General features: G+C 43.2%; 1 protein-coding gene across 1 annotated transcript; it reads right to left on the bottom strand.

The window, feature by feature from the left end:
• Positions 1–2,651: 2,651 nt before the first annotated feature.
• On the bottom strand, positions 2,652–8,873 carry LOC129837763 (transient receptor potential cation channel subfamily V member 6-like). Its single transcript, XM_055904193.1, has 16 exons — positions 8,798–8,873; positions 7,276–7,436; positions 6,613–6,833; positions 6,365–6,505; positions 6,181–6,279; positions 5,913–6,088; positions 5,541–5,693; positions 5,381–5,460; positions 5,146–5,281; positions 4,943–5,029; positions 4,759–4,835; positions 4,478–4,643; positions 4,292–4,358; positions 3,849–4,114; positions 3,537–3,643; positions 2,652–3,404 (listed from the first exon to the last, which is right to left on the bottom strand). Exons 2-16 carry the CDS (start codon positions 7,404–7,406, stop codon positions 3,212–3,214), a joined length of 2,100 nt encoding a protein of 699 aa, XP_055760168.1. The 5' UTR covers positions 7,407–7,436; positions 8,798–8,873; the 3' UTR covers positions 2,652–3,211.
• Between the last annotated feature and the right edge of the window lie 5,585 nt (positions 8,874–14,458).

Genomic DNA, 14,458 nt, shown 5'->3' with positions numbered 1-14,458 from the left:
CTATATTGAAAAAACATACTTTACGATGATATGGTCACATGTATCAAATAAAATCAAAGCCGGAGATATTAGTCGCCTATAACGGCAGCTAAACAGAAGGCAAATCCAAGTCTCCTTTCGCGCCTCCAGAAAACAGGAAATGGGCGGACACGTCATACAAAGAGCCTGTATTCCACTTCAGACCAAGATAAACACTAAATTTCTTCTCTCACCGCCTCTTGACATCCAGGGGAAGGTCTATGAAGTGCACGTATACTCTTACGTATCATGCCCATTTATAGGCAGGAAGTAGAACAGAGCCCCAATTTCAGACTTTCCACTTCCTGGTCAGGAAGTTTGTGCCAAATGAGTTCTGTTTGACTCACAGATATAATTCAAACGGTTTTAGAAACTAGAGAGTGTTTTCTATCCAATAGTAATAATAATATGCATATTGTACGAGCAAGAATTGAGTACGAGGCCGTTTGAAATGGGCACCTTTTATCTGGCTACTCAATACTGCCCCTTCAGCCCAAACAGGTTAAGAAGGAAAGAAATTCCAAATTCAAATTTTTAACAAGGCACACCTGTTAATTGAAATGCATTCCAGGTGACTATCTCATGAAGCTGGATGAGAAAATGACAACAGTGTGCAATGCTGTCATCAAGGCAAAGGGTGAATACTTGAATAATCTCAAATAAACAGATATTTTGATTTGAACACTTTTCTGGTTACTACATGATTCCATATGTGTTATTTCATATTTTTGATGTCTTCACTATAATTATACAATGTAGAAAATAGTAAAAAATTAAGAAAAACCCTTGAATGAGTAGGTGTGTCCAAACTTTCGACTGGTACTGTACATCCAGTGACGCCATGCACCCATTATTTTAGAAGGGGCAAGAAGTACATGAGGATGCAGGGGTGGGGGGTCAGCCCCCCTCCGGAAGACGGAGAACGTAGTTTTTTTTCCACCTGAAACAGCGCTTTCCTGCAATCTAGAGCCATAATTATTATGCCTCTTTACCTGTTCAATTATCATTTTAATTAATGATGCACATTGATTCTTTAAAAACTTTTATGCTTAAGGAGTTTAGTTCAACTGCTACACTGGTATACTACATGACCTAAATATGTGGACACCTGCTCGTCGAACATCTCATTCCAAAATCAGGGGCATTCATTTAGAGTTGGTCCCTCCTTTGCTGCTATAACAGCCTCCACTCTTCTGGGAACGTTTTCCAGTAGATGTTGGAACATTGCTGCAGGGACTTGCTTCCATTCAGCCACAAGAGCTTTAGTGAGATCGTGCACTGATGTTGGGCGATTAGGTTTGGTTCACAGTCAGCGTTCCAATTCATCCCAAAGGTGTTCGATGGGGTTTTGGTCAGGGCTGTGTGCAGGCCAGTCAAGTTCTTCCACACCATCTCGACAAACCATTTCTGTATGAACCTCGCTTTATGCACAGCAGCATTGTCATGCAGAAACAGGAAAGGGACTTCCCCAAACTGTTGCCACAAAGTTGGAAGCAGAGAATCATCTAGAATGTATTTGTATGCTGTAGCGTTAAGCTTTCCCTTCATTGGAACTAAGGGTTCTAGCCCGAACCATGAAAAACAGCCCCAGACCATTATTCCTCCTCCACCAAACTTTACAGTTGGCACTGCATTCGGGCAGGTAGCGTTCTCCTGGCATCCGCTAAATCCAGATTCGTCCGTCGGACTGCCAGATGGTGACGCGTGATTCATCACTCCAGAGAACGCGTTTCCACTTCTCCAGTGTCAAATGGCAGCGAGCTTTTCACCAGTCCAGCTGACGCTTGTCACTGTGCATGGTGATCTTAGGCTTGTGTGCGGCTGCTCGGCCATGGAAACTCATTTCATGAAGCTTCCCGACGAACAGTTATTGTGATGATGTTGCTTCCAGAGGCAGTTTAGAACTCGGTATTGAGTGTTGCAAACTACGACAACTTTTACACGCTACGTGCTTCAGCACTCAGCGGTCCTGTTCTGTGAGCTTGTGTGGCCTACCACTTCACAGCTGAGCCATTGTTGCTCCTAGACGTTCCCACTTCACAATAACACCGCTTCCAATTGACCAGGGCAGCTCTAGCAGGGCAGACATTTGATGAACTGACTTGTTGGAAAAGGTGGCATCCTCTGACGGTGCCACATTGAATGTCACTGAGCTCTTCAGTACGGGCCATTCTACTGTCAATTTGTGTCTATGGGGATTGTATGGCTGTGTGCTCGATTTTATAAACCTGTCAGCAACGGGTGTGGCTGGAATAGTCTAATCCACTAATTTGAAGGGGTGTCCATATACTTTTGGCCACGTGGTGTGTATTGTATCATAAGACAAGAATTAAAGCAATTTTTGTATTTTCTAAAGTCTAGCAACCTTGCCAGCTAGCATGCCTGCTAAGATAGTTAGACAGGCAATTCTAACTTAATTGATAGCCTAAAATGACAAGGTAGCTAGTTACAAGATTGTGAGATTGGGAACCCATCTACCTGGCTAGCTAAACCAAACTTTATAAAATTGCTAGGTGGCTAGTATGACAGAGAAACGTATTGTGACCACGGCACTCAGAACAGGTTCCAGTAGCAAAATGTAATAGAATTCCGAAATTGTTTAGCTGGTCCGCACTCAAAAAAGAGATTCAAGGTTAATTTTGAGTATTTATTTCATTCAAGGGTGGTTAGACAGACAAACATTTCAGCCTTCATCAGTGTCATTAGCATCCCCTCTGAAGATGCACTTCATTAATGCTTGTTTTATTTATTCGTCAAGAAGGAATCAACAAGGTTAATTTACAAACAGTCCTGCCCATCACCGACAGCTAAAATCAGATGAAACTCTGTGTGTCAATAAACACTCTCTCTCCTCCTTCACTAATGATACTATCTTCACACATATCTTTGCTCAGTGGTTCACCTAGGAAGGAACCACTTACTATGAAGAATATGGGGGAGGGGGCACTGATTGGGATGCTGTATACACTTTTATCATGGTTTTAAGCTATTTTTATGGAGTATGTAGGAGAGACTATATGTGTGTGCCTGAGTGTGTGTTTGCATGTGTGTGTCAAAATGTGTGTGTGTCCCATATGGGTATGATGCCTCTGCATTCATGCTTGCATCACACATGTATTATATAATAACAATTTAATGATCTGTTTTGCTGTCTTAAACCACAGATCTATCTTACTTCCTGGTCATCCTCTTTCTATTCCATGTCTAAAACCAGAGAGCTGTGGTGAATCATCTGCCAGAATGCCAGGGACTTCCTGTTTCCAGGTCCTTTTGACGTGTCAGTGTTTTCCGTCTCCTCCAACTCCTTGCTCTGGTCCTCATCCTTAGAGAAGGCTTGGATGGAGCGACGCATCTTTTGCACCAGTGGGTCGTTGCGATCCTCAACTCTGCAATGGAGACATTAAGAGTCATTATAATATAAAGCCTGTATATGACAGGATGGGGAAACACTGTTAACACCACCACACCTAAGACAGAGTACAGTAATAGGCCAATTAGATGACGTGTTGTTGTCTTACCGGAGGTACCACCGCTCCCCCAGGCCGTAGAGCAGTCCACACACCCCCAGCCGGGGCCACAGGCAGCGAGGCAACCTCCTCTCCAACATCAGGGTAGTGGCCACCACCTACACACAGTGAGCAGGGACAAAGGACATAAGGATCATTAGAATGGCACTGATTGGGATGCTGTATACACTTTCATCATGGTTTTAAGCTATTTTTATGGAGTATGTAAAAATGTGATTTGATATAGAAGAGACTATGTGTGTGTGTGCCTGAGTGTGTGTATGTATGTGTGTGTGTCAAAATGTGTGTGTGTGTGTGGCACACCTGTGTCCTCCAGAGCTCATCCCTCTCCTGGGCAACTCTCCGTTGTGTATCACTCATCATGGCTGTGAGCAGGTTGAGCAGCAGCATGCAGACAACAGAGAAGGTGCAATGCAGCACACGGACAATAGGGGGCGTTGTGATGGTGTGGTCCACTGGCAGGTCTATCAGACCCACACTCAGCTCAAACTGGGAGAACAGAGTGATGGGGAAGGAGCGGTACGCAGGTAGAGAGTCTGGGTCCTGAGTCATGTACACCATCCACAGGGCTGGGAGGGAGGGAGGGAGGGAGGGAGGGAGGGAGGGAGGGAGGGAGGGAGGGAGGGATAACAACAACCAAGGTATAAAAATATATATATTTTTTTTTTTATACAATTGTCGGCAGTTTGCTTATTTGAAACGTCTAGATCTGCTAATGCAGTTTCTCTTAAACAGAATGTACTTACAGGTGGAAAACCCTATGAGCACGATGAAGCTCAGCCACATGAACTTGGTCAGGTCTCCAAATATAATCTAGGAGGAAATGAGACAAAACACCACAACAGTTTAATATGGGAATCAAAACAGCAAAAACCATACATTCTACAGTAACGTCATGCTAATGCTTGTGTGTGTCTGCTTCCCTTACATACCTTCTGTATCATGATGACGTAAGGCCCCAGCATCTGAAAGCCTCGGGCGAAGAACATGACGTTGCTCCAGCCAAGCACCAGACACACAGCCATGACAACTGCCTCCCCCTGCACCCCAGTGACCCTGAACACACACAGCAGCACCACCAGGAACGCATAGGCAATACTGGGGAGGAAACACAGATTATTACACAGGTTATAAATGCTACATAGACATGACATAACACAACAACATCACTAGGCAGGTAATAAAGGCTAGATAGGCACCAGGGTTGACTTACAGAATGACATGGAAGGGTCCCCCCAGGGCCGTCTGTCCAAAATACTGCTTGGCCCCCACTCTCATCATATCTGGGATCTTAGGGATTGGGAATAACACAGATTATATTGACAGCCAATAATGTGATCTAATCTACAGTGTAAATATAAGTGACATGTAAAGCTATTGGGTGATGTATGTTTTACCTCCAGTAGCAGCATAACCAGGGCACCCAGGACACTGATCATCTCTCCTGCCAGACGCAAGTTGTCCCCATAGGTCACATAACTCTCCTACAGGGACAGGGACAGAGAACAGGGCACGTGGATCACAAAGGGTTCATATGAACACCTCTGATTGAGGTTTGCACACAGGCTGTCATATGAAGATGCCTTCATGTCTCCCCCACCTTCAGAGTTTTCTGCACTCGGATGGTTTTGTCCATATCAGATACAGTGTAATTCTCTGGAGCATCCTTTAGGGGGCGATACACACAACACAGTGTGAAGGTCCCAATGTACAGGAGGTACAACAGCAGCAACAACCTGTACACAACACAATAATAACATTACAACATTAAACATAAACAAATGACAGCATCTCAAACACAACATCAGAAAATGATCCACTGTATGTGTGATTACCTGAAGTAGTGTTTTCCATAGAGGTTCCACTTGAGACTGACCAATTGCCTAACAGGAGTCACTTCCAGTATCCTTCTTGCCTGAGGGAAGAGATCATCCTCATCATCAGTTTCCCTGTAGTGTATATTAGACAGTATCATGTTTGTGTTCTGTAATGTACCTCTCTCCTCTGGCTGCCCACGATGAGCTCTAGCACAGAGAGGTCATCGTCGGTGACCAAGGAGTCGATCTCTGAGAGGTCATAGAGGTTAGAGGTCAGTGGTCCCAGGTTCCACTGGACGACTCGCCTCCGGTTGACCAGGTGCTGGAATGCCTGGGAGAGAGATAGAAAAACCTTAGATACCTAGAAATGCAGCACAATTCATTTGTAGGTTAATTACATTCTAATAAAAACATATGCTGTATAAAGAATATTACGGAGGAGAAGGTTATGACTACAGGTAAAGTTAAAGATAATAGGGGAAACACTATCCCTCTTCTCCTCTCATACATTGTCTCCTGTTTCTTTCTCTATCCCTCTATTCATCCTCACCACAAGGTTGCCCTCTTTGGCAGCCAGTTTGAAGGGCGTTAAGCCACGGTAGTTGGGCACCATGTCCAGTGGCACAGCCTGGTCCAGCTCAACGTCGTGTGCCAACAGCAGATCCAACGCCAGGCATGCTAAAGTCTTATTAGGCTGCAGGACCAGGATGTGGAGCACTGTGTTACCTAGGGGGGAGAGAGGGAGATATTAAACTGCTGAAAAAGGGAGAAGAGAGAAGAGAGGGAGGACGAGGAGAAGAAAGAAGAATGTTTCATACCAATGGAGTCCTGGGCCCTGGTGCTAGCTCCTGCGTTGATCACCATGGAGATGATGTCCTGATTCCCCACACAGGCCGCAAATGCCAGGATGTGCTCACCTGAAGTAAAGCAAATGGAATCACATAACCACATTTCCCAAAATGCATTTTTCTACTCCTTACGGACCACAAACAGTCATCTTACCATAGTAGATCAGCCCTCCTCTTCTCTTCCTGAAGTACAGGCCTGTGACTCTGGGCGTGGCCACATCCGCCCCTCGACCAATCAGACTGCGGACCAGGTTAACGTTCTGATTCACCACGGCAATGTGGAGAGGTGTCATGCCTGATTGAGAGCGACAGAGAGAGAATATATGATTGTGTGATTGAATATCTGTGTGCGTTTTATGATATTATAGTGTATTTGTCCATTGTGTGTGAGAGTATATGTACCAAGGAAGAGATCAGAGGTCATGGACTCATTGATGAGTTCAGGTGCTCCGTCCATCAGAGCTACGGCAGCATCCATGTTATCATTCAGAACTGCCACATGCAGCGCGGTCTCCCCCAGAGCACCTCTCTCAAAGATGTTAGTGGACGCACAGTCCAGAAGTTTCTTAATGCAACCTGCACTGTTCTCTTTGGCCGCAAAGAAGAGAGGGATGTCATTTATCCTATGGGAGAGAGAGTGTGTTTGCAAGTTAGAATTCAAACACTGCATTCATAACATGTCGTAATTATCAGCATACAACTGTGAAAAACCCACTTGAACGCCCCTCCAGCTGGTAATTCCCAGTGGGAAACTGCCTATCATCTCTGAGCTCAGACTTCTCTTACATGCTGAGCTCTGATGTCACATTCCAGTGGGCACAGACATCAGTTCAACATCTAATTTTGATTTACATTTGGTTTAGTTGTCTCCTATTGTGAATTCAACAGGAAATCAACAAAAAATGTCGCCATGTCATTGGATTTAGGTTAAAAGACGAAATGCCCTTATCTTGATTACTTTTTCCAAATCCAATAAGTTTTCCATGTGGATTCAATGTCATCACATAGATTTATTGGGTTGAAATGAAGTGGAACCAATAGGAAACTCACCAATAGGAAACTCACCTTTTGTTCTGCAGTAAAAAAGCTTCATCCAGCGTCTCTTTCCACCCCTTCCTGTTCTGGAGGCGGAACCTAAGCTGGCTCCACCAATGGTTGAGCTCACCTGGAGCAGATCTTGCCAAGGGTGGGGCCATCCTCTCATATGGTGAGTCTATTTGAAACGGCTGAGGGGAGAGAGACGTGCATGTGTGTGAGAGAAATTGATTGTCAGAAACAGAGAGATGTTCTCCATCAGACTTAACTCATAAAGAAATACATCCTTCTCCTTATGTACTAGGGACTCAAATCAAATCTAGAATGTGTGAGCTGTCAGCAAACTAAGTGACAGATCATTCAGGTCAGCACCATCCCACAGACCAGAGGTGAACCAGAAACAGACCCACTCCAGTCATGTCCACAATAATGTCGTTTTTCTCTATTCTATCCTATTCTAAACAGTTCTGTTTAGCGAATGAAAGCGAATGAAAGTCAGTAGTCAGTGCGTACATTTTGTACTGAATTCCCACCACGGGAATCAAACCCACAGCAACCCTGACGTTGCAAGCGCCATGTCCTACCAGCTGAGCAACACACAAAATGAACTGATACACTTCGAGAAAACAACCGCTCACATATCCAAGATTGTGTCCCAAATGTCACCCCATAGCCTATGTAATACACGACTCCTGACCAGAGCCCTATGGCCCCTGGTCTAAAGTGGTGCTCTTTAACAGGGAATAGGGTGCCATCTGGGACATAGCCTTAGAAAGGCCATTCTCTCCTTTACTTATCACTTTAATACATACCACATGGAGAATTCAATATATCAGATTTTTTATATGAATAAAGACTTGCTAAAGTGCCCAAATTCAGTATTTTGACATGTCCCTCTGTGCACCCTATGTGACTTCTAGGAAGATTGCTACCCACTTAACCCAAACATTTCTCAAAATTTTCGCAATGACTGTAGTCATGACAAAGTTATTTCTGAAAATGATTATTTCTTTCATGTCTGTCCCTCATTTTAAGGTCCACCCTGTTGTGTGAACTGAACTCTCAATTCAAAATTGGTAACTGTTCCTTTTAAATTATCTTTTTCCGATGAAACATTTGACATCTAATAGTCAAATCATAGTGTAAAAGCAGGTGAGCTGGTTCTACTCTTTTTGGACATTTTATGTTGTTTTGTGGTGGAAAACTAAGCGGGTCAAGCGCAACACGCCAACACTACTACCCATAGGTAGACAAGCTAGAAATGTTTGAACAATTACACTTTTATTCGAAGCTTGTATTCAATTGCCCCTCCCTGTTGCAAACAACAAGCTTCCATTCCCCCTGTCACAAGGGGATTTATGGCTGATTTAAGATGAAATCGTCAACCCTGTTACTTTATTTGACACTTAGTATAGTATTTTTAATTTAATTTTACCAACTGAGATGGGAAATAAAAAATATTATGACAGAATGTAAACATTTTGTGAAATATATATTTTTTATCAAGTTACACTTCTCAAAAGGCACCAAAATGGTGGAGTGACCCACTTACCTTTTACAGAAGAAAACAGTTAGTCCTTTACTCCTAATTGACAGTCAGGTACTACGACAACATGTAACACCAAGCTGATTTGAGAAACAGAAGGAGGATTCACAGGTGGGGATCTATATATATGCAGACAAGACAGATGAGAGAGGGAGGAGATAAAGGAGAGGAGGTCAAGAGGAGGATGGACGGATGAGAGAGGAGGGGGGAGAGAGGGAGGGAACAAATGGTGGAAAGGAGTAGTAGTTAAACTGAGTATTATCTTTTGGAAAGATCTATCATTTTATTGGAATAATTTACTGCAGTATACCAAGGCTGTTTGACATTTTGCTAAAATGTCTCGAACACTAAAGAGTGCTCTGGCCTTGCGCTTGACCGCCACACTCAGTTGACCTGGTTTATGTCCTGAGACTGGTCCACGGTCCATAGGTCTCCCCCATGGCTCATTTTCGGCCCTGCATCACCCCCATGTAAAAAATGTCAACATCATGACAGTCAACACTTTTTGGTCTTTATTCTCAGTGAACCGTTCAGATAACTGGTTCGAAAGTCGTCTACCTTTCAATTGTCTCAATGCTGGTGTGTAATCAAAAACCACATATTGAGGTGAGCTTGTCTACCTGGACATATATCTGCTGTTTCAGCTGTATGATCCTATCTGTCAGGTCTATAGAAACTACTTTTGACTGGCTGTGATCTAGTTCAATCTACACTGAAAAAATATATAGGTTCTTAAATAGTTCTTCTTTAGCTCTTAAGGTTCCTTGGAGAACTCTTGTCCGATAAAGAACCTTTGAGTTAAGTGTGGGGTTCTTGACATGGCATCTACAGTTTTTCAGAATTCTAAAAGGTTCTTGAAATGTATGGAAACCTGCAGATGTGTCCCTTTCATAGCACACAGCAAATTGGCCAGTTAACTAGGGTTGATTGTTCAGTGTAACATTTCTAGTATTGATTCAAAAGTTAAAATAACACTGTAGAGAGTTAAACGAACACTCAGTGGTGTAAAAGAGCCCCAGTGTTGGTGTTAATAACCAGAGTTGAACCATAACCACGCCCATCATTATCATATTTTCCAGCATGCTCTATTGAAGGTGGATTTTATTTTAATAGTTTTTTCAAAATGTTTGTTTTTTATGTACATTGATTGATTAATTCATCTTATCTTCTTTTTTTTATGGAAAAAGATGCTAAGTTTTCACAATGTATAACCACGGATTTCAGCTCTAAATATGCACATTTTCGAACAAACCATATATTTATTGTGTAATATGATGTTATAGGACTGTCATCTGATGAAGTTTATGAAGGTTAGTGAAAAAAATTAATATCTTTTGCTGGTTTATTTGCCATCGCTAACGTTGCGTTGAATGAATGGGGTTGTGTGGTAGGCTATTGTAGTAAGCTAATACAATGCTATATTGTGTTTTCGCTGTAAAACACTTAAAAAATCGGAAATATTGGCTGGATTCACAAGATGTTTGTCTTTCATTTGCTGTACACCATGCATTTTTCAGAAATGTTTTATGATGAGTATTTAGGTATTTCACGTTGGTCTCTATAATTACTCTGGCTGCTTCGGTGCTATTTCTGATGGTAGCTGTGATGGTAGCTGCAATGTAAAACTGATTTATACCTCAAATATGCAAATTTTTCGAACAAAACATAGATTTATTGTATAACATGTTATAAGACTGTCATTTGATGAAGTTGTTTCTTGGTTAGTTTGGTTGGTTCTTGGTTAGTTTGGTTGGTTATGTGCAAGCTACCTGTGCTGTGAAAAATGTCTGTGCTTTTTTGTATTTGGTGGTGAGCTAACATAAATATACGCGGTGTTTTCGCTGTAAAACATTTAAAAAATCGGTCATGTTGACTGGATTCACAAGATGTTTATCTTTCATTTGCTGTATTGGACTTGTTAATGTGTCAAAGTTAAATATTTCTAAAAAATATTTTTTGAATTTCGCGCTCTGCCTTTTCGGTGGAATGTGGAGCTAGAGGAGTGGCGCTAGAGGAACCCCTGTGTTAGACAGGTTTTAAACAACACAATGTAACTCCAAGTCAATCACACTTCTGTGAAATCAAACTGTCCACTTAGGAAGCAGCAGTGATTGACAATAAATTTCACATGCTGTTGTGCAAATGGAATAGACAACAGGTGGAAATTATAGGCAATTAGCAAGACACCCCCAATAAAGGAGTGGTTCTGCAGGTGGTGACCACAGACCACTTCTCAGTTCCTATGCTTCCTGGCTGATGTTTTGGTTACTTTTGAATGCTGGCGGTGCTTTCACTCTAGTGGTAGCATGAGACGAAGTCTACAACCCACACAAGTGGCTCAGGTAGTGCAGCTCATCCAGGATGGCACATCAATGCGAGCTGTGGCAAGAAGGTTTGCTGTGTCTGTCAGCGTAGTGTCCAGAGCATGGAGGCGCTACCAGGAGACAGGCCAGTACATCAGGAGACGTGGAGGAGGCCGTAGGAGGGCAACATCCAGCAGCAGGACCGCTACCTCCGCCTTTGTGCAAGGAGGTGCACTGCCAGAGCCCTGCAAAATGACCTCCAGCAGGCCACAAATGTGCATGTGTCTGCTCAAACGGTCAGAATCAGACTCCATGAGGGTGGTATGAGGGCCCGACGTCCACAGGTGGGGGTTGTGCTTACAGCCCAACACCGTGCAGGACGTTTGGCATTTGCCAGAGAACACCAAGATTGGCAAGTTCGCCACTGGCGCCCTGTGCTCTTCACAGATGAAAGCAGGTTCACACTGAGCACATGATCACGTGTGACAGACGTGACAGAGTCTGGAGACGCCGTGGAGAACATTCTGCTGCCTGCAACATCCTCCAGCATGACCGGTTTGGCGATGGGTCAGTCATGGTGTGGGGTGGCATTTCTTTGTGGGGCCGCACAGCCCTCCATGTGCTCGCCAGAGGTAGCCTGACTGCCATTAGGTACCGAGATGAGATCCTCAGACCCCTTGTGAGACCATATGCTGACACATGCACATTTGTGGCCTGCTGGAGGTCATTTTGCAGGGCTCTGGCAGTGCACCTCCTTGCACTAAGGCGGAGGTAGCGGTCCTGCTGCTGGGTTGTTGCCCTCCTACGGCCTCCTCCACGTCTCCTGATGTACTGGCCTGTCTCCTGGTAGCGCCTGCATGCTCTGGACACTACGCTGACAGACACAGCAAACCTTTTTGCCACAGTTCGCATTGATGTGCCATCCTGGATGAACTGCACTACCTGAGCCACTTGTGTGGGTTGTAGACTCCGTCTCATGCTACCACTAGAGTGAGAGCACCGCCAGCATTCAAAAGTGACCAAAACATCAGCCAGGAAGCATAGGAACTGAGAAGTGGTCTGTGGTCACCACCTGCAGAATCACTCCTGTTTTGGGGGGTGTCTTGCTAATTGCCTATAATTTCCACCTTTTGTCTATTCCATTTGCACAACAGCATGTGAAATTTATTGTCAATCAGTGTTGCTTCCTAAGTGGACAGTTTGATTTCACAGAAGTGTGATTGACTTGGAGTTACATTGTGTTGTTTAAGTGTTCCCTTTATTTTTTTGAGCAGTGTACATTGTTTAGGTGCATTATTTAGTATTTGAGTGGCACTAGATACAGAGACTAAGAAAGATTTGACATTTTAAAATGTATTGGCTTCTTTGATACCATTAGTGTATTTATCCAAACCAACTACATGCCTTAAACTACTGCCATTCAGGACCTCTATACCAGGCGGTGTGTCACGTTCTGACCAATGTTCTTGTGTGTTTTGCTTGTTTTAGTGTTGGTCAGGATGTGAGCTGGGTGGGCATTCTATGTTGTGTGTCTAGTTTGTCTGTTTCTGTGTTCAGCCTAATATGGTTCTCAATCAGAGGCAGCTGTCAATCGTTGTCCCTGATTGGGAATCATATATAGGTGGCTTGTTTTGTGTTGGGGATTTGTGGGTGGTTGTTTCCTGTCTCTGTGTTTTCTCTGCACCAGATAGGGCTGTATCGGTAAGCCACATTTGTTATTTTGTATTTGTTTGGTGTTCAGTATTTTCGTAAGTAAAATCATGTTGAACATGAGCTACGCTGCGTCTTGGTCCGATCCCTGCTACACCTCCTCTTCTCATGAAGAGAGAGAAGGCTGCCGTTACACGGTGTCAGAGGAAGGCCCTAAAAAATGCCAAATACTCCAGCCCCCTGTCACGTCCTGACCATAGAAAGCCTTTATTTTCTATGGTAGAGTAGGTCAGGTCGTGACTGGGGGGGTTAGTCTAGTTTATATTTTCTATGTGGGGTTCTAGGTTGTTTTTTCAATGTTGGGGTTTTTGGTATGATTCCCAATTAGAGGCAGCTGGCTATCGTTGTCTCTAATTGGGGATCATACTTAAGTAGTTTTTTACCACCTGTGAGTTATGGGATATTGTTTATGTTTAGTTGCCTGTTCGCACTGCATTGTCACCACGGTTCATTTATTCTTTATTTTGTTTTGTATTTGCTGAAGTTTCACTTTCATTAAAATATGTGGAACTCAAAGTACACTGCGCCTTGGTCCATCATTATTACGAACGTCGTGACACCACCCTAGACATAGACTGTTCTCTCTGTTACCATGCGGTACCCGAGAGCCAAGTCTAGGTCCAAAAGGCTTCTTAACAGCTTCTACCCCCAAGTTGTACGACTCCTGAATAGCTAATCAAATGGCTATCCAGACTATTTGATTGTCCCCCCCCGACCCCCATTTTTACACTGCTACTACTGTCTCTGTTTATTATCTTTGCATGGTCACTTTACCTCTCGTTACATGTGCGTATTAACTCAATTACCTTGACTAACCTGTGCCCCTGCACATTGACTCTGTACCGGCACCCCATTGTATATAACCTCGCTACTGTTATTTTGTTGTTGCTCTTTAATTATTTGTTATTTTTCTATTTTCTTATTTATAATTTATTTATTACATCAGTTTATTTTCGTAAAGTCTTTCTTAACACAAATTTCTCTTAACTGCATTGTTGGTTAAGGGCTTGTAAGTAAGCATTTCACTAAGGTCTACACCTGTTGTATTCGGCGCATATGATAAATACAATTTGATTTGATATAGTGTCGTAAACACTTCGGATTTGTGAGGTAAGGAAATTGCTACACAAGTAACATTCAGGAGTTTAGGATACTGGATGGGCTTATAGGCTTTCCCAGGGAAATAGAAAGACCCAGAGAGAAAGAACCATGTAGATGCAAGAAATCACCTGAGAGGAGGAGAGTGGTGAAAGTGGACGAGAGTCAGAGAATGCCTCAGGTAAGTGACCAGGACATGTATCTTACTGTATTACTATAACTAGCTGGCCAGCTAAAGTGTTACAATTCACATATCTTGCTGATTATTATTATTAAGTAAAATATTTGCTTTGTGTATATCTTGTTTTGTCTATTGTTGCCATTGTCCTGGCTGGAAGAAGGTTCAGTGAATGGGGAGGTGAAGCGTGAGGTAATACAGTAGGGGAAGATGGGTGCTTCTCAAATGTATTGTTTTATGCATTCTCTACACTCTCGTCCTCACAAACGTATCGAAGAGAATGTGGTTGGAAATGCACTCGGCGCATGTTGGTGTGGAGCACGGTAGAATGTATATTGAGAAACATCCTGAGTGTGTGTATGAGAGAGAAAGACAGTG

Source organism: Salvelinus fontinalis, chromosome 38 (genome assembly GCF_029448725.1).
Source record: "Salvelinus fontinalis isolate EN_2023a chromosome 38, ASM2944872v1, whole genome shotgun sequence".
Classification (NCBI taxonomy): Eukaryota; Metazoa; Chordata; class Actinopteri; order Salmoniformes; family Salmonidae; genus Salvelinus; species Salvelinus fontinalis.
The sequence above is the reverse complement of the archived record's forward strand: the minus strand, read 5'-3'. Positions and strand labels throughout refer to the sequence as shown.